Raw genomic sequence first — 21,033 nt, 5'->3', positions numbered from 1 at the left:
CTATAGATGAACAATGTACAGGGAGACCTCATCCAATCATCCATATGTTCCTTTACTTAAAAAATGCACCTATCCTGAAACAGGGGGGGGGGGGGGTTTAACACCTCCAATATACAATGCTATATAGATCACAAGATTCCCAGATAACAGCACTGCTGTATATGTCGGAGCTATTTAAATATAAAATACCAGTGCAGAATTCTCCCCAGAATTTGTTTACAGCTGGGTGGTCAAAAAGTGGATGGGGCAACATGCAGAACATTTAGGACCCTATTTATAAATGATTCCCCCAGTCAATTTATCTGAAATTCACTGACAAATGCTCCAATCTCTCTACATGTCCCCATTCATTTCCTATTAAAACAATGGCTCGTCCTGCCACCTGGTGGCCAAATGTCAAATGCACACAGCTGTCACAATAGACAGGGGAATCATTTATATTGGACTCAGTCCTTTGTCTCCAAAATCCTGAGATTTGCGTCAGCTTTCTACCTACCTTCTAATGCCCCACCACCCCACAGTATGCCCCGTTTATCGCAATAAGACCCAAAAATCTGGTGCCAGTCTATAGTGACCCCACTTCATAGTGCCCCATGTGTTGTAGATTTGTGTAATTACCTCTAGGGGTGTAATCAGTGTAGTGTAATAATTTGGAATTCCTTCACATTTGTAAGTAATACTCCGGCATCTATCACTTTTGAGCACTTACTTGAGCATGTTGAATGATAAGAGGCGGAATGATGGGATTGTTCGGGTTTCTGGAAGTGGTTGCAATTGCCTAGCAAAACATTGTGGGGTTTTACATTCCTTCAAACATTCCCTTGTGGGAATCTTCAAGGTCTATGTGTTTCAATGACAGTAATTGATTAAGCCCTTAACAAAGCGTGCATATAAGCTCTTGCTGGGGAAGATTGCCGGGGTGGTAAAACGCGTTAGCAAAAACACAAAAACACAGCAAAGCTGGCGCCTTCCACTGCCGGAAGAAAAAAGACAAAAAACTGAATTATGCACATCAAGGCAGAAGGGGAGGAGCGTTAAAGAGGAACTAAACCCAAAATGCAAAAGAAAAAAAAACACGCACTTACCTTCAATCACGCAGGGCAGTCCAATCGCTCCTGCACCAGGTCCCGCGTCATCCTGGCATTTGTCATGGAGCCGTCACTCTGGGCGCTGCCATCTTTTCTTCTTCCTGTTCTTCTTTCTACGTCATCTAACCCAGGTGCGAGATCGGGTGACGTAGGATGAAAAAACTTTTTACCGATCTCACTTCCCATTTGTGAGAGGGTCAAATTTTTCTTTTTCTGCAAAAAGGCTCCTTCTGCACATGCCCGAGCATCCCGGGAGCGCCCACAAGATGTAGGTATCCTGGGAGGCTCTGCGCTCCTATAGGGAGCGGTGCTTCACCTCTTTTTTTTTTTTTTTTTTTTTTAAAAAGGGTGTTGCATTTATTAAAAAAAAAAAAAAAAGAATTTTTACCTTACATAAAAGGGTTGTCTATCCTTTTATGTAAAGTGACAATTGTGAGTTTAGGTACGCTTCAAATGCAACTCCTTTGTACATTAGGTGTGTGCAGTGCACCCCACTGATGATGGATATATGTAATTATTAGGGATGGGTGAGCGACATTTGTAAGTTCGATATTGCGGCGAATCGGGCCTTTCTCGCTTACCGATTTTACATTTTAGCGATACTTCATGCTATTTACCAAAGAAGACCGTTTGGTACAGTGAAATTTCTGACGATGCATTACACCCAGCTCTAGATGCCAGTTACCAATGCGGTCGCCGCTCCTTCGCAGGGCCCACCGCCTCCTCCTGCTGCTGCCCCGTCAGTACTGCATTCACAAATACTGTTTTACACACTTCTGGGTGGCAATGATGATGGCCTACACCCAGCTCTCCATGACTCTTACCAATGTGGTCCCCCTGGCGATAGCTGACCAGGGGCCACACACTGCTACTGCTCTCACTGACCCACGCTCCATCTCTGGTCCTCCATCCATTTGCCTAATGTCACTGCACTACTTGTCTATAACTTTATGGGTGGCATTCCTAACACATCATCCAGGTCATGATGTCAGCTAACAATTATTATTATTATTATTATTATTATTATTATTAATAAACAGGATTTATATAGCGTTTGGATATTATGTAAATTCAATAGGGGTGCATACATTAAATAGCAATGCGTTTTCCTGTTGTTTTGAGGGCAGAGACTGTTCACCGTTTCTCAATCTCCTAATGTTTGTGCTGCCTTCTGGACGCTGTCCATCCCGCAAAAATCCGATTTACCTGCCGTCACTTTCCAGCCATTTTCTGGAAAACCACAAGGTTTTCCTAGCACATACATACACACATACACACATACCTAGCACATTTGGTGGTTCTAACATGTATGGGGCTTTGCTATTAATGTTTAAAGTCGGCACATTAACAGAATTTGCAAAATCGATTCGCCGAATTTTCACGAACCCACCGAAAGTTTGAGGAAATTTGTGTGAGACTTGTCATAGGCCTTCTTGCTCATCCCTAGTAATAACTCAGCATATACTGATTCCATTAAAAATTAAAAATAAAAAAAAACGGGTGTTGCTGTAAAAAAAAAAATGAGTTTGCATAAAAGCTTTGTCTACCCTTTTATGTACAATAATAATTTTGGTGATAGGTCTGATTTAAGAAGTGCAGTGACTACAAAAATGAATCCAGTAGGTGTACATTAGGTGTGTGCAGTGCCCTCTGGTGGTGGATATGTAATAAATTATTGACAATAAAAAAAGCAATACCTATTTTATTTTGGAAACAAAAGGCCCAAACTTTGCAGCACGGGTTTCCATTATGTGCACATATACAGTACACCGGACATCCTACAGCTCTCCCTATGTTACGTGGTGGTTTACTTTCATTTTAGTGATATTACCGTATTACCGTATTTTTCGGCGTATAAGAGGCACTTTTTCTTCCCCAAAACTGGGGGGGAAAGTGGGTGCGTCTTATACAGCGAACACAGTTTTTAAAAATATTTAAAATATCATACTCACCCGATACCGCGATCCCGCGATGCTGCGTGCTTCTCTCCTCCTGGCTGCAGCGCGTGTCTCCTTCTCCGAGCGAGGAGAAGCCGGCACACGTGCCCCCGCGATCCTCCTCCTCCGAGCGAGGAGAAGCCGGCACACGTGCCCCCGCGATCCTCCTCCTCCGAGCGAGGAGAAGCCGGCACACGTGCCCCTGCGATCCCGGAAGCACACTGATCCTACGCACAGTACGGTAAGTGGCACAGGGTGATCAGAAGGGGAATAATCTTTCAGAATCTTTTTTTTCTAGATTTTCCTCCTTTAAAATTGGGCGCGTCTTATACGCCGAAAAATACGGTAGTTGCCTGCTTGACTTTACCATTTTGAGTTGCCCCGATTATAGAGGCAGAAACACCGTGCAGGTGTCTATAGACAAAGGGTTCTATATAACCAACAATCACAGCAGCACAAGGTTAAATATTCCTAATTGGTACACTGGATACACAGCAAGAGCCTGTAGAAAGCTGGAGAGATAATGGCTTTCTTTTGCACCTCAAAATGATCTGGACCCAAAAATGAAGACTTGCTGTTGGACATAAGCAGCACCCAAATGATTTGTAAAATACAGCAGTGATTTCCTAGTATGAGAGGTGCCCATTCTAGCTGACCATTTGTTATCTCAGCCACTGTGCTAAGCTGAGGAGATCAGTGATATCCATTCAGTCATTGTTCTCCTTGCTGGAGGTTCTAAGGAAGCAAAGTCCTGCCTATACCAAGATGGCCGCCACCATGTAAAAGCTGTGCTAAGCCAATGATAAGGGAAAGATAAACTGTAGAGAACCTGTATCTATAGTCCTTTAACCCCCACCTGACTTATTTTGAACTCAGCTTGGAGAGAATCAAAGCTTTAGCTATCCTTATAAAAAAATTACAATTTAGATTGGTTCTGAGTGCTCGTGGTTGGATGACAGAGATGAAGGGGGGACCTGGTAGGACTGGAGGTCGTATTAAGTTAGATTGGAGTGCTCATGGTTGGATGACACCTATATAGTAAATACAGAATATTGCTGCCAACGTAGATTTCCATATTCATTCATTCCCATAAGCCTGGAATAGTCTGGTAGAGGCTGCATAGTGGTATCACAATCCGGCGTGACCATTCCCCACAGATACACATTGACCGTTGAAACTTTCTCTGCATTCTACAGTAACATTCACATTATGTATAATGAGTGAATGCAGATTGACTTGAAAGCAAATTTTGCCTTGAACACAGGCACCATCGTGTGGATTTTTTACTCTTTCCAGATCAGCAATTAGTATGATTCGTTAAAGCTTATCACCAAGCAAACATTGCCATTCTGTCTGATCTCCAAGAAAAGTTCCCTTTGTTCAGTGTCTTCTCTTGGGTGAAATGTTCATTATTATTATCCGGTATTTATATAGCACTGACATATTACGCAGCGCTGTACAAAGTCCATAGTAATGTCACTAGCTGTCCCTCAAAGGAGCTCACAATCTAATGTCCCTACCATAGTCATATGTCATTATTACAGTCTAAGGACAATTTTGGGGGGAATCCAATTACCCTAACTGCATGTTTTTGGAATGTGGGAGGAAATTGGACCACCCAGAGGAAACCCACACAAACACGGGGGGATCCTGCAAACTCCATGCAGAAAGAAAAAGTCCTGGTCAAGATTCAACCTGTGACCCAGCGCTGCAAAGGCTGGAGTGCTAACCACTGAGCCACCATGCTGCCCATCTGTTACAGACAGGAACAAAGCAGCACCTGTACTACTGAGCCACAATGCAATGTAGGGGCTACCTTAACGAGGTAATAACTGGGTTTGCGAAGGAATTTAGGGAACATGTGGATGATTTCTGTCCCTCACTACAAATTTAGTTGTCTACTTATTTGTGGAGGTGATCAGTTCAGGTGGGAAACTAATTGATTCTAATGCTAGTCTATCCTGTGCCAGACCAATGGGTGGTGATTACCAGAAGGAGTTTTGCGATTACCATGGATTACGAAGGCCACAAGGAAAAGGCACAATAAAACACCCTGAGCCGGGAATGTTTTTAGATGAATACGTTTGATCAATCAATCTGTTTTATCATTTTACCACCCACATCCCAGAAATAACCATAACAGATTAGAGTCAGGATTGAGAGAGAACCAGTTTATTAAACTAAACAAAATTACATCAACTGGAAATCTTGAAACTTTTATAAAAAAAAAAAAAAAAAATCCAAATACTGACCCAGAGGAGGCAGTAAGAGCTGTGTGGGGGAGGGAGAAGTGCAGCAAGCGAGGACGACAATTAATAAAATAGGTGAGGAAGTTAAAAGAAGTCCACATCATCCGGTGCGTCTAGATCACGGTACTCAATGATAGAACGAGGGTCACCACGCATCATCCTGTGGGGGTAACAACAAGAAGTGGAATTCAGCTAAAAGTGTATAAGGTAAAACACAAAGGGGCTGAAACCCCCTTGATGGGGTGATCTCACCTGTTGCGTGGTTTGGGATAGACACCACCTTGACCCCTGAAAGCGTCATATCCGCGTCCAGCGCCATAAGGATTGGGAGGGAACTGAGGACCTAAAGAGGAGATGGCAGATTATTTCTGATTGGTTCTGCAAAAGGTACACGTTATCACACCAATATGAATAGCACTCACCTCCGTAACCCATTACTGGGGGCCGTGGCTGATTATAGGGTAAGAGAGCTTGGGGACCCTGGTGGGGGTATAGTAGTCCAGGGGCCAATCCTAAAAGAAAAAAGGAGCCATGAAAATCTCCATGTTCTGTAGGGTAAAGCATACCAGGGAAGTTGTCCATTTTCTGTAGAGGGGGTAGTAGAATATAGGACTTACCTTGTGCTGCAGCCACTGGTGGTTGGATAGGTTTGACCTCTGGGAGTGCTGGACGTTTACTATCCATCAGGAAATTGTTAAAGAACACAACTTCTTTTTTAACCTCTTCAATTTTCTCAGCATGCTTGTTGAAGATGTGTTTACGGACAAATTCTGGACCCTGAGCAGACAAAGGGCAGATAATTAGATATTGGTATTGTACAATATGGTGGCCAAGTCTGTGGTCCTACGCCTCCTCACACACTTCTAGCATTATTCATTATATTGTCCAGACTGACCTTGAATTTCTTGCCACTCAGAGGACACAGCCACTTCTCTTTGCCCAGTTCCTGGGTGTTCGCCGTCACAAACTTCTCCACTTCCTGTTCCGGATCCTTCTTTCCGATTTTCAGTGCCTCTTCCTCAGACAGGCTTTCCCGTACAGCGAAGAGAGGGGCGAGCTTCTCCTCAAAGGTCTTCTGCCAATCAGCCACTGGAGGAGAAGACAGAATGTAACTTGTTATCTATGAGAACACGGAGGCTGAAACACTATACCTCAACATTCATTAATAACCAAAAGGAATATGAATCCACTTTTGTGCACCTAATACCTTTTGCAAACCCAAATATAAAAGTAGCAGTAAGACCTCTGCGCTATACAAGACCTGAACAGAGCAGAAATGAAGCCACTATAGGCTCCTTCCTGCTCTGTTGGAGCCACTGTATGACTTATGCTTATTATTACTAAACAGGATTCATATAGCACCAACATATTACGCAGCGCTGTACATTAGAGGTTACAAATGACTGATATATAGAGACAGTGACACGGAAGGAGAAGACCCTGCCCCGAGGAGCTTACAATCTAGGAGGTAGGGGAGGAAGTATCACACAATAGGAGGGGAGAGCAGTATGTGACCTCCCCTATGTAGCAGGGACCAATTGCAAGGCCCCATCCGTGTCACATGGGGGGAATGGACCCAGGGGCAGGGAGTCCTAAAAGAAACCTAGAAGGAAAATTAGAAGGCATAGTCCCTGTGCCCTAAAATCATGTAATCTTGAATAACTCAGCCAACCAAGTATAATGCCGTTGGTAAATTCGTTCAATATTAAAAGAAAAAAAAAAGAAAAAAGTTCCAGCTGCGAGTTTTAGGTTGACTGGTTAGAGTAAGGGGAGCATCCGTCATCTTTACAAAATTACCAGGATACAGAACATTCAAATCAGCAGCTTACCTTCTCTGTGGGAAACTCTATTGGGTGGGATGGGCCCTCGAACGTGCATTATTCCACAGCGAGTCGGCATCTCATCTTCGCTTGGATAGTCACAGGTGATATAATAATCCACGGAATGTACAATACGCAGGTAGAGGAGCAGCTTGTCCAGGACCTGTATGGACAAAACAGATTTTAAACTTGCAGTGCCATATTTGTATAGCAGTGGTTGTAACACAGGTAGAATTGGGAGCCTTCATAAATTATACACATTAGGACTTCTTTCTATATGAGAAGCCTCAGGCCAGGCACTGCTTAAAGTGTAACAGGCGACAATCTGTGTGTACAAAGCCTTATTATCCCATCAGAAATATGAGAAGGTCTGGTGCTCTTCACACTACAAGATACACTGTGCACATATTTGTATTAGGCCCGGAGACCGCCTATCATTGATGTTTATTTTATTTGTACATTTGTGTTATAAAGAGGGAAATGCTGATTTAGGAAAAACCTGTCAGAGCAGACATGTTACCTTGTGAAGGTGAAAGTTTGAAGCAGTAACTCTTACCTTTGCTACTAATAGAACCTCTGGCACAATCCTCTGCTACAGCTGGAAGTTTGTATACTATCTTGGCAATGATGGAAGACAGCCCTTACAGCATGTACCTGCCAGCTCCCACATGTCTATGTCTGAACAGGTCGGTATTATTACATATATTCATATACACTATATCTTCTTCCAAGTCACTATAGCCTAGACTAAAATAAATAAAGTCCTATTTTTTGTTTTATCCCAGGAGATCACTAATAGGCATGAACTGAAAAACCACTTATTCTAACTGGAAAATGCACTGGAAAACAGTGCAGTGACACACCCGATATCTGTACCTTAATAAGCTTGTCGTCCCTCTCCACCGTGATTTCAGTTGGGTTTCCCTCCTTTGGTGGTTCAGCTCCAGCAGTTCTTCCTGCACCCCACAACAAGTCCTCCTCTTCAGCACTAACTTCATCAATGAGGTAATCGGTGATGTTTTTCAGGATGGGATTTTGCACTGCCACCTCCTGCAAAAACAAACCACAAGTTAAAAAAACCCCATCAGTCCACAACGGTCCACAAGCAAGGGTGAATTTGCAATCACAGTGCTGAACTTGGACGCTCACCTGGCCATCCTGAGTCTCTGTCCAGAGCTGTCCTCTCTCATCAAGAGCATGGATAAGTTTAGCCGCCAGCTTGATGTCATTGCGTAGGATTGGACGGTGTTGCGTAATCCCATTTACATGGCGAACTCGCCAGGACAGCTCTCTGTTCACCACCGGGCTCAGTTCACAATCACGCAGCTGAAAGTAGAACAAAGTGAGATTGAAACATTTAAAGCAATGAAAAGGCCGTAAACACAAATCCAGACAGAACCCTAATAAAACAACTGCATGTTCCTGGTATATTATTCCTGCCAAACAGGACTGCTGTGCTGACATGTTTTGCCCTCAGCCATCCCTGTGATTACCGGATTAAGAATGAAAGATCCGCAAAGGGGTAACGCTACGTACACGATTCTCATCCGATAATCTCCTCAGGGCTAAAATCGGGTGAGAATCTGGCGTGTGTACAGCGCTTGGCCGCACAGATCCACTAATGCTCGTAATGGAAGTGAGAGGGTGAGAGCACAGCAGGGTGCCCCTGCGTCATTCTCCCTGTACATAGAGCAGAACGGCACTGTATGTACAACGCACGTTCAGTCTTTTGTCTTTAGAAAGGATTGTGAAGGATGCATGTGTGCGCAGCCTTATTAGCAGGAATGGAGGTGATAGAAAAGCCTGGGTGTGTGTTTGTAATTGTAGGGAAGAAAGTGGTTGCTATATCAGGAAGTGACTTACCCTTGAGTGGTATAATTTGGGAGGGTGGGGGGGTGGGGGGAGGGATGTTGGATAAGGATACATAAGAACCTCAGGAGGAGTGTTAGTAGCACCACATCACAAATCAAAAAAATAATCTGCACAGAACACGTCACCTACCCGAATATTCTGCAGATTCCAGCAGATCTCTTTAATGTTGACGCCTCGGTCAAACGTCACATAACCCTTGCGGAGAAACCTGCAAAGCAAGCAGAGTAAGTAAAAATATAATATTACTTTTAGATGCTTCATGAACTTTTTTTTAAGTAGTAGTAGTAAAATGAAATTGTATGAGCGTTAAAAGCACTTCAGACGCTAACACATCTCAAGTACATGAGATATAATCTGCTTATACAGCAGCTAACATAACATTATAACCCCCAACCCAATGCCAAGCTTTTCCTCTTCTCACCTTCTCTCAGGCTGAGGGTCAGACAGTGCCACTCGCAAGAATCCGGGGTATCTTTTACACAACTGAGGAGAGAACAGTATGGAAAAAAAGATTAGCTGAAGGAACAAGAGATACCACTAGTAACAGCCCAATAAAATTCACAAATAATATAAAAACCTGAGTAAAGATGTCCCTGCCCACCTTAAGTGTTTTCCCCCCATTCACCCTCCTGCAAAAATTTAACAACCTTTCACTACCCCACAACAAGTAATTACAAGGCAAGGAGAGCAGCGCTATATAAGATTTAGTTATAGCTTAGGGCAAACCTTACTGACCTCCCATGTGAAAAGCACAAGGCCAATTACAAAACACCAGTGTGGTCAAATCTTTGCCTAAAATATTGCCTAAAACCTCTATAGGGTGTTATATCTGGGATATGTTTATTTCCATAGTGGTTAAACTTGATGGTCTTTTTTCAATCTGATTTACTATGTAACTATGTATAGGTTGTCGTGTTCATACAGATCAACTACCGAGCTAGAACTGGACAAGGTTTACTCACCGCAGTGATTTCGGCCTTGGAAATGTTTGGGGCAACGTTTCTCATAAAAAGTGAGCATGTCTTGTGTAGAGGGCGAGGCTTCACAACATCCTCTTTTGGTTTTTCTTTTGGCTTGTCCTCTTCTTCTTTCTTAGGGGAATCCTCTGCAAATACAAAACAATCAGTGATGACCGGTGTACACTTCGTCAACATATTAAACTTCCAAGATGCAAGCAAGGTGATCACTAACCTCCTTGGCGGTCCGAATAACTAGTATTTTTATTTGTAAAAGTGGTAGCTTTAAGAATATACATTACTTTAAATCCCCCCCCCCCCCCCCCCCCCCAGCCCCACGGTGCCACCCTTCAGCCTATAGCTCGCGAGCAGATGCCCAGCCAGCATCTGCTTCCCCTAGCCTCGCGTCCCCAATGATCACACTCCGGGGACGCAGATGCCTGGGCGGCATCACCAGGGAACGCAGATGCTGGGCATTGCTTAAGGATGCCCCTGAAAAGTGGGAACCAGATAGAACTTTAAAACTCCCTGGCAGTTGGAGGTTAAAAGGGCATCTGAAAAGTTGTTTTATAGATTTCACAGCCATGGAGGTTCAATATGACAAAATAGACCTCCAAAGTGAGGTGTGCCCTATTTAGATACCACCATAGTTCTCTGGATGATGTGTAGAGTTAGAACCATGACTATTCCTTTCCAAGAATTTACCTCTCCTTGAGTAAATAGAAGGAAGAAAAGAAAACCATTCCAATTAGGACACAAATCTGACTAGGGGGAACCTGAATTATGTAGGGCTTTTACCTCTGCCATTCTGCCCCGGATTCTCCCTCTCTGGTTTGGGGCTGCCGGGTTCAGAACCTGAGCCAGATTCAGAATCGCTGCCATCATCACTGTCTCCGCTGTGCTTCCTCTTTCTCTTGGTCGGCTGCAAAAAACAAACATCACATGTGAGTGCCTGCAAAAAGATGGTACCCCAAAACATTCAAAAGTATTTTAAAAAAATCCCCAAATCGGAGTCTTTTTTTTAGTAGGTTATGCCAGAGCTTGAGAATCCCCTTAAATTTTATCCTAAATTCCTCTCCCTCAGCCATAAAATTTGCCTTTTCTTCTTAACGTAGTTGGCACAAATCAAGTTGCCATCAGTAACAAATCAAGGTTTCTATCCTCCTAGTGTGTGATACTTCCCCCACCTCCTAGATTTTAAGCTCTTCAGGGCAGGGTCCTCTTCACCTCCTGTGTCAGTGCCTGTATCTGTCTGTCACTAGCAAACCCCTATTTAATGTACAGCGCTGCATAATATGTTGGTGCTATATAAATCCGGTTTAATAATAATATGACAGCTGCTGGAGGAGAAGTGTTTGTGTATCAGGAATCATGCCTATTTACCTATTTTGGGCTCCTCAATGAACTACATATCCCATGATTCATTGGGACACTGGCAATGACAGGAGCTGGATAGAGTTGGGCACAGGATTGTGGGCTGCCAGTTACGCCAAGCTTCGTTTTCTGCTCTCTTCTCTGCAAATATTCACATTTGCCCGACTGTTACTCAAGCGGTGCCAGTATAGATGAGCGTAACAGAACAGAGAGAAGTGGTACATAACAGCAGGGGCCACCAGCTGGTGAGCTTGTAGTGATAGGGGATAGTGCTCACCGGTCTTAAAAACAGGGTACTTGATAGTGAGCGCTTGCAAGGAGACCATTACAAAATAATTTCCAATACTGCCCACAGCTAATGCAGAGAGATCTCCCCTCTGTCCTGCTCCAACTAGAACATTACCATCCCTGTTACCTGTGAGCTAAGGAGGTGAAAGTTGCCAGTGTGAGACAAAGACTCATTGTACCTTTCTGCTTTCTCGCTCCGGCTCCTCCTTCTCCACCTTCCTCTCTTCTTCCTCCTCAGTTTTGGCTGGCTTCTCCTCTACTTCTGCCTCTTTCTCAGTGTCGGTCTACAAGACAAATTATAACAATTACAAAAATGACTCCACAGACTACTCCCAGAGGCTTCAGAAAAATACTGTCCTGCAATTGGCAACAGGGGTAAAAGCACAATTTAGAAACAAACAGGGTAGCACGGTTAGTTCAGTGGTTAGCTCCCTGGCCTTTGCAGTGCTGGATCCCAGGTTTGAATCTCTGCCAGGACATCTGCATGGAGTTTGCAGGTTCTCCCCGTGTTTGTGTGGGTTTTCCTCTGGTTTCCTCCCACATTCCAAACACATGCTGTTAGATTAATTGGCTGTATTAAAGACATACGACTATGATAGGGACATTAGATTGTGAGCTCCTTTGAGGTACATGAACTTTGTACAGTGTCACGTAATATGTCAGCACTATATAAATACTGTCTAATAATACATTTTTCTCATAATGGCTCCCACCTTGGCAGTGGCCTCTTTCTCTTCAGCTGGCTTGCTGGCCCCATCAGGGGTTTTGCTCTCTTCCTTCTTGGCAGCTTCTTTCTTGGCTGCCTCCCTTTTGGCTTGCTCTTCCTCCTCATCTAAAATCTTCAAGTCGATTTCTGTGCCTCCCTCCATTTTTATTACAGCTGTCATTGACAAAGACAACAAAGGTTAACAAAGTCACATTAAACGGTTTTCTGTGCTATGTCTGCTTTGTCCGTGACTGGACTACAGAAGAGTAATTTATGGATATTTTATTACCTGCATCCAGAACTTTAATGATAGACGGCGCCTTCTCCACATCCAGCAGGATCTCCGTCAACCAACTATTGTCCATCAGATACAGAAAAGCATTGAGCCTATTTCGTAGTGCTGCCAGGGACTCCTGCTTGTGACGACCAACCTCATCTGGGTGATACTTCGAACGGAACCTGAAGAAAAAAATGGCGTGTGCAGAGAGAGAAATGGGAAGGAGACAGGCGAAAAAGAAATTAGAATGAAATAAGAACAGCTTAATCAAGGACAACATACATGCGCATACCAACATAGCCCTCCACATCCTCCATGTACAAAGAGGGAAGATCTTACAGCAGGCGCTAAAAGCTGAAGCTTAATCTGCAAGGATTCTCCTCCTCCATCATGATTTTTGCACAAAACCCATTCCATACTCATATTTAGACCTAGTGAGGGTATCGTCTACAGTCTGCAGGGAGATTATGGATGGTAGGGTGCTGTACATAGCTAGAATGCAAACAGTGCGAGGAGTTCTGCAAATATTACAATACCTGGAAGGTATATGTCAGCGTATTTCCATACAGACCCAGGGTTGTTCTCCCCGGACCCATTTTAGTACCCACCCAATTGTTTTTGGATGGTTACTGAAGGGTTGGCTCACCATACAGGGGACGCCACCAGCCTACAATTTCTTCCCACCCACTTAAGATTTCTGGGTTGAGCACTGCAGACCAATATCCACTAAATGACAGGGATTCAGGGACAGTTAGTATGGTAGGAAAGGTTTAGAAGCTGCTGGACGACCTCCAGCTCTGCAGCTTCTAATGTACATTGTGAAAAGTTCACAGCCAACAGGAGAAAGACTGACGCGGAGGTCAGATGTAACAATGCAGATATAGATCATCTCATAACAGTTCAACACCCACATTTCACATACATCGACACATGGAAACATTCAGCATATCACTCAACCCCCCCCTCACCCCCAAATCATCCCTCCCCACCCAATACATAAGATTAGTTCAGACTAATATCACCCCGGATTTTACCTGGATCATACCGTGTGCAGCAGTTTCCGAACAAAATTTTTACATCAATTTCCACGGGGCTTTTTTGTGTTTTTTTTTTTTTACTTTGATTTTTACATTCACATTTTTTCTCCCCTGCTGCCGGCCTATCTAGCTAACCCTAGAACATTTCAAAACTAAGGAAAACAAAAAAACCTGACTGGCTAGCGTCGCAAAAATAGGACGAACAAGTAAAAAAAAAATGAAAACGCCACAGCAAAAAAAAAAAAAAAAAAATAAGTAAACTGGCGTCAGGAGGAGGAGTTCCACACCTTGAACGTCTTCAGAGAAGGAGAAAAGTGCGTTTTAGGTTACAGGGAGAAAACAATATATATGTATACATTAACATTTATACAGACAAAAAAGGAGGTGCAACAAATAAAGGTGGGAAGGAAATAGGACAAAGGGCAATAGGTGGAAGATATCCATTAATGGGAAAAAGACCATATGACCCCACAAGACTTTTAAAGATACCCTGTGGTATCTGGTACCATGGTTTTAGCAGCAGATCCTGCAAGTCACATGATTTATTGAACAAGGCCACCTTCTTCCAATGCTTAATGGTCGAGTTTTGATCATTTTGGCAGCAGTCAGCATACACAGAGGCTACACAGCAAGCTGTTGTAATACAGTATTAGTTGAAAACAGCTCGCTCAATCCACTTGCATACGTTTCCTGCTTCTATCATCTTCAATAGCTAACCGTTTACTTGCTGCCTCATATGTCCTCCTTTTACTAACAGTACAAGCAGATTCAAATGTTATATCATGGGTCTGTGGTTTTAAGGTTTTGGCTGACCGGAGTATATCTATGGAACTTAAGGGCTGAGGTGGCATCTAGCAGAAACCTTTTTACCTGATCGATGACTAACTTGCATGTGATCCCCATAGGTAACGTCGTGGTCACATGACAAAGAACGGAAGGGAAACCAATCTAATAAACTGACAACCATTCGCAAGGACTAAAGCTGCCAGTGGAAGGAGAGGCGTAGGATGTGCAAGGAGGAAGGGGGCAAAGAAACTAGGGCTGTGTACACACGTAAGACTTTTGGTCGTTGGAAAGGATATTTTACAATCATTTCCAAAGAAAAAAAGACTGAATGAGCGCTGAACATACAGCACCATTCTGCTCTATAGAGAGGGTAGAACGAGCGAGTGGCACCCTGCAGTGCTCTCTCCCCTTCACTTTCATTGCGGTCGTTCATCAACGATGTTGGACTGCCGTTGTACACATGCCAGATTCTCATCCTAAATCAGCCCTGAGGCCATAATCGGACAAGAATCATTGACGTGTGTACATAGCCTTACTCTTCTTAAAGAAGTTACAATTCCTACAAAGTTTAAAGTATTTTAAAAAATTGATCTATGCTTTTACCTATGACAGGGTCTCTTAAATACAGGGAAGTTCATGACAGTGACAGGAAAGACTAAACAGGAATTGGGAGAAAAGACAGAAAGACGTCACATACCATTCTTCGTCTTTATGCGCCAGGAAGAAATCCTGCATCTGTTGACGCCTGAACTCTAATTTATACTCATTGTAGCGTCTTACGGCCTCCGTCTCATCCACTGTGTCCTCCAAAGACAGCAAGAACTCTTTGAATGTTTTCATCACAGGGGCTGGTGTCCCCATGTCCACATCGTGGAGATTTCCCAGCCTGGAGGGAGAAGATGAATGATTAGACCTGGTAAATGATGTACAAACAAGTCATGGTATCGTCATCTATTGCCAACATCTTATACCAACCACTTCAGTGACTCTCATGGCTCCTGTAGTTAGCACCAAGTGTTTGAGTGATCATCGTCCATCAACATGCTAATGAAAGCTTTCAATAAAACCTGATTTCATTACATCTTTGTGCTTCCCTATGCAATGCATGTGTGAACACGAGCCTAAGTCAGAGAAGGAAACCATTCACAAGTGAATTGTTGTCACTGGGCCGGGATAATGGCTGTGGCCTTATTTTACAATTCCTTCTTTACAGAAATGCAAATACAAAAAGCAGAATTTATATGAAGTACCAGCTGTGACAGCTCTCCACTTTTACTATTTCATTCTGAGATCTGAAAGATGTAACCATACCAGTACAAAGGCGCCAACTTCATCAGTACCTGAACTGGAAACGGACAGCTGATCAATGTGTGCGCCAATGTATGGACCATTTATATATCTTGATAGATATATAAATGTGTAATACACACTCTTAAATCTATAAATGTGTGATACTGTATATCTATACAGCGTTATTGTGCAGTAGCTTCCTATAGTAGAGCCCGGTCACTGCTGCTCACCTTGTGCAGGCTCTAGAATACACCCTTGCCTCCTGTAGTTTTTTGGCCTGCCGGTTCCCTCTCACAGATTTGTTCTCTGCTGCCCCAAAGCATATTTGTGTGAAAACCCAACCCTGGAACATGAGATTAAACCCCTGGATTAGCTAATGCCTAATACAATGGTATAGGCTTTCTTCCTACAGATAATAGTCACAGTTTAGGATAACTGAGATAACAGGATTACCATTCTGACATTTCACTATGTTATGTAACACAGGTTTGATATCACTTATGAAATGCTTGGCACTCCTGTAAAGTATCCCAGGGGTAAGACTACAAAATCTGCTGCTCCTGGCTCATGATTTGTGCACAACACAAACAATAAATGGCTTAGTCCATTCCCTGCCACCATCTATTGTTTCAACCAGATGATGGGGAGGGACATATCCAGATACACTAATATACTCACAAATAAATGTGAAGCCTCCTGCCGGTCATCAATAAATAGAGGAAATTTATGTTAGGGCTCATTACTTGTTTCTGTTTGGTAGACACGTGACATTCTTATGCTCTTATAGAAATCTTGTAAATACAAGAACCAAGCAGGAGATTTGCTTTTTGCTGAATACACGTGACCTGTGTTGTTGATAATGAACGGCAGACATGACTTTAGAAAATAGGGGACAAGACAACCTTACACAGTAGTACATGGCTCATGCAGGGCAATGGCTGCCCATTATCTACCTCATACTCACCTTGCCAGTACTTCTGTCTGCAGCCAAGTGAGCCGTGACAAGTTTCCCATGTGTATGTGTCACCATCAGGCAGCTACACAGGTGAAAAGGTTTCACGATTTGTCATACCTGGAGTAGCAAGGGAAGGCAATGATCTCTCCGGACCCTTGGGCGAACCAACCGGAACTTTTCAATAACCACCCAGCTGTTTTTGGATGGTTACTAAAAAGTTAGGTCACAGAACAGGGCTGCCTCCCGCCTACAGCTCCGTCCCACCCAGCCAAAAAAAAATGTCTGGGGAGAATATGGTGTTAGATAGGGTCAGTATACAGGGAGCTGCCTGTTACAGACACCATGACACTGGTTTACATGGATAACGTCACAGCCCATTAGTAGAAATGTGAACCCAGGCAATACCGGACTCATTCAGAAAATAAAGACAGAGAAAAAGCCTTTAAACCACACTTACCTGGCCTGGATGGGAATACCAGGATGTTGCATGACGTGCATGTCCGGATGGCCCCATGGCTGTGGGGGGCCATAGGATGGCCCACCAGAAGACCCAGAATAAGGCATGTCATAGCCGCTGTGGTACGGGTCAGAGCTGTGATCATCCCTAAAACAAGAAACGTCATTACGCCTGGGCCGACATCTCAGCAAGCACAGAGGAATAGGCTGGCCACAGATGCAGGCAATGTATAGTGTTGTAGTCCTTACCAGTCTCTCCTCATCCGTTTCTGAGGGGGGCTCATCTCATGGCGTGGAGGAGAGAACCTCTCCCTCCTGCTTCTGTCATAATCGCGGTACTCCCTGCTCCTCCTCTCCCGTCCTCTGTCCCATTCTCTGCAAGAAGAAACATAAAAAACATTATTATTACATGGGCTGCTCTGCTCCTCTTAACTTCATCGGATTAAAGCAGGGCAGTGAGACAACAGCTGTGCTCACCTGACTGATCCAATCACATTTCTTGTAATTGCTCAAAAGTTCAAAATGACCCCACGTGTATATATATCATGTGTTATGCTTTATTTTAAATGTGTTTTTATTATAACAAGCCCAAATGTAAAGAGACTGGCTACGTCTACCATACAGCTAGCATTGGTTTTCTATATAGTAACAAAGGCACTGAATAGCAGTGGCTGCACATCTTGTATATGGGGGTTGAGGGGATCAGTAGTCTGCTAGCACCAAGGATAGGATTTCTGAATGGAGACATGGAAGCAGAGCAAAGTATAGTGCTGGGAGCCTTGGTAGAGTAAGTAACTGTGTGCAGCTGCAAAGATGGCTCCTTATCTGACAAAGGTAGAAAAAGCTGACCGATCTGACGCTCCCGGGATTGCTCCAAGTGTTATAACGAACAAACAACCTGTTAGTTCTGATTATAAACCCCTGCAATCTAAAGCCCGGTGACACGGTCTCTAAGACTTTGAAGAAAAAGCCAATCCGCGATCTCTCCGGCCTCTTTTAGCTGGGCGATTCACCCGGCACTTTTCAGTAACCACCGGGCTGCTTTTTTTGTTGGGCCACATCTGCAGCTTCTTCCGACCCAGCTAAAAGATGTCTGGGGGAAAATATTGATTTATTATCCAACGCGGTGACTTAGGGTGAAATTTCCCTCTTGCGATGATTTTGCACCCATTACCTGTCGCTCCAATCATCTCTCCTCCTCTCATCTCTCTCCCTGGAACGGTCGTAGTCACTTCTCTCCCTCCTGAACTTGTCTCTGCGGCGGCGGTCGTACTCATCATCGCTATCGGCCATTTTGTATATTCAGGACCCTGCTAGACACAAAAAAACAAATTCATCATTTTCTGTGTTTTTTTTTTTACCAAGTCAATAAAATTTTCCCCATAATGTGCTCTGAAATCAGCAAACCGACACCTAACATCCAAATCCATGATGCCGAGCTGCTTCTGGAGAGATCCGGAGAACAAAGAGGAACAAAAATCCCACAGGAAAACCCCGACCACAAATATAGCATTGCGGTGTCACTTCAGAATCTGACCAATCACAGCCAGATCTCATCTGGGTATTTCCACTGCTAATAATGGGGATTTCATGTTTAGGTGGTGCGCCCCCCCACACACTCACACCGCTCACATCCACAGCCGTGGGGGGACCCCCACGCAACGCTCACAGCCGTGGGGGGACCCCCACGCAACGCTCACAGCCGTGGGGGGACCCCCACGCAACGCTCACAGCCGTGGGGGGACCCCCACGCAACGCTCACAGCCGTGGGGGGACCCCCACGCAACGCTCACAGCCGTGGGGGGACCCCCACGCAACGCTCACAGCCGTGGGGGGACCCCCACGCAACGCTCACAGCCATGGGGGGACCCCCACGCAACGCTCACAGCCATGGGGGGACCCCCACGCACCGCTCACATCCACAGCCATGGGGGGACCCCAGGCTCTCATTCCCAGCCAAGGGGCCCCCAGACTTCTTATTTGTCTCCAGTGACCCCCAATCTCTCATTCCCCTGCAGGGTGACTCGGGCTCCTCTATCTCCCAGGCCTATTATCCTGCAGCTCTCCTGGGTGATATTAGGCCGCACACTTCACATGCGGGCCAGGCTTCTATTGGCCTTATTTTTCTATCCAGGGATTCCCTTACAGCTCTCAGGCCTCGCAGTATTGTCAGGTAATTCCAGGCAATAAGAGTTCCCAGCAATCCTTTGACTGTCTTCCTCAGTATGGCCGCTTACCTCAATAGCTCCTTTCTAATACAATCCACACTGCGGGCAGAAACAATAATGGAGGCGCGAAGGGAAAGACTTTCGTCACTTCCTATCGAAACCGGAAGTCAGTCGCCGAATACGGGAGGAGGGAGAACCGTGGCCATCTTAGGTAATGGCAAAGTTTCCCGCGCTCCTCTTTACCACTTTCCCTCAGATTATGAAAAACAATTTTATTGTTGCGCGGAGTGCCACGTAGTTTCGTCTTAACCTCAATGGCCCCAACAGTGAAAGTCACGCTCGTGAAAAAACGAAATATCTCCACTTCCTGTCTGGACCGGAAACCGCCTTAGGCGATGAGGTGGCACACAAGCGGCCATCTTATATACTGCCAAGGTCTTTTATTTTTCTAATTTCTCCAAGATACGGATACAGAACAGTGGTCTTAAGGTAATAATATGCTGCTTCTCAATAGGAGGTTGGATTGAGGTGAGCTTGTGAAGGGTATATAGTGTGTTTTCTTCTATTTTCTAATGGGGATACCAGTAACAAAGATGGTGGATGAAGCCTCAGTGTCCTGACCTCTTTAAACAGGAGGGCTGGGTGTGTTCTTTACATAACTCACATCTCATTAGTAATGGCATAGATCAACCCTCAGTTGATTGAATTAACATTTTTTTCTGTGAAAATCACATTATAAACAAGTCATTTGTAATAAAATACATTTTTTTTCAAAGTAAAGGCTGACAAAATGTGCCAACCTTGCCCAGGCGGTGCTACCAGCCTGGTTTATTGTATGATTTCTATGGATCTTCATCAGCCATTTTCTACACCAGGTTTAGATGCCGTTGTGGACATTTTTGAGTTGTCACCATTGCAGGACCTGAGTGTAAATCTATTGGGGACACTGCTTGTAATGGTGACTAAGAGGGAATTTCTGAATACTATTCTCATATGTCAATCTCTTTTCTCCCATAGGACTGGAAGGGCACAGCGCCAGGTATTCCCGTCTCCTGTGTGAGCGGGCCCAAGGATAAGGTGAGGAGGGGGCTGTGGCCTAAACCCATCTGTATGAACCCAAAGAAAGCCGTGCAAACGTAGAACATACAAACTCCATGCAGATGGTGATTAGGCCAGGATTTGAACTTAAGACAAGACCCTCGTCTATTTAGGCGATAAGCCTAAAAGGAAATGTCCTAACACAGAAAAACTGATTGGGGATTGAACCCCTTCTACCCTCACCCTTGCCCTTTGTGAGCCAAGGATAACTGTTGTCCCTTTTAGAATGGAAAGCAGAGGGAAGAGTGAAGCTCAGCTCACCAACATTCAGTGATCTCTCCGGCACTTTTTAGCTGGGCACACCGCCCGGCACTTTTCAGAAACCACCTGGTTGTGATTGGATGGTTACTGATTGGTTTAGCCGCAATACAGGGGCCACCACCCATCTACAATTTCTTCCCTCTCAGGGGGGACATTAGGCATCCAGGAGACCTGTAATCCTTCCACAAAGAGTACCTGTCACTCCCTATTTGCTACCACATAGGAAGCTCATCATATGCTCTGTGACAACAAAAAAGGTAAATAAAAAAAAGTGTCTAAAACCCTAAAATTTATTGAAAAAATTAAGGTAATCATCACAACCCCCTCGTCATGTATAATTACTTCTACCTATGGGAAATTCTTGGTATCATAGTTTCATAGTTTTAAGCCTAGGCATATTGTATATATGCAAATA

At 44.2% G+C, this 21,033-nt stretch overlaps 1 protein-coding gene across 2 annotated transcripts; it reads right to left on the bottom strand.

Annotated features, from left to right (window-relative positions):
- Positions 1-5,181: 5,181 nt before the first annotated feature.
- SRRT (serrate, RNA effector molecule) lies at positions 5,182-19,469 on the bottom strand. 2 transcript variants are annotated; one of them, XM_072399249.1, is made up of 20 exons: positions 19,329-19,469; positions 18,266-18,404; positions 17,341-17,466; positions 17,093-17,239; positions 15,088-15,276; positions 12,580-12,749; positions 12,298-12,464; positions 11,764-11,868; positions 10,721-10,844; positions 9,929-10,071; positions 9,388-9,449; positions 9,096-9,174; positions 8,244-8,420; positions 7,971-8,144; positions 7,104-7,257; positions 6,170-6,363; positions 5,892-6,051; positions 5,697-5,786; positions 5,527-5,617; positions 5,182-5,434 (listed from the first exon to the last, which is right to left on the bottom strand). In XM_072399249.1, the coding sequence occupies exons 2-20, from the start codon at positions 18,382-18,384 to the stop codon at positions 5,359-5,361; spliced, it is 2,547 nt and encodes an 848-aa protein (XP_072255350.1). In that variant the 5' UTR covers positions 18,385-18,404; positions 19,329-19,469; the 3' UTR covers positions 5,182-5,358. The 2 variants fall into 2 exon arrangements, with proteins under 2 accessions (XP_072255350.1, XP_072255351.1); XM_072399250.1 differs by having other exon boundaries at positions 10,727-10,844.
- Positions 19,470-21,033: the final 1,564 nt, after the last annotated feature.

This window comes from Pyxicephalus adspersus, chromosome 2 (assembly GCF_032062135.1).
Source record: "Pyxicephalus adspersus chromosome 2, UCB_Pads_2.0, whole genome shotgun sequence".
Classification (NCBI taxonomy): Eukaryota; Metazoa; Chordata; class Amphibia; order Anura; family Pyxicephalidae; genus Pyxicephalus; species Pyxicephalus adspersus.
The sequence above is the reverse complement of the archived record's forward strand: the minus strand, read 5'-3'. Positions and strand labels throughout refer to the sequence as shown.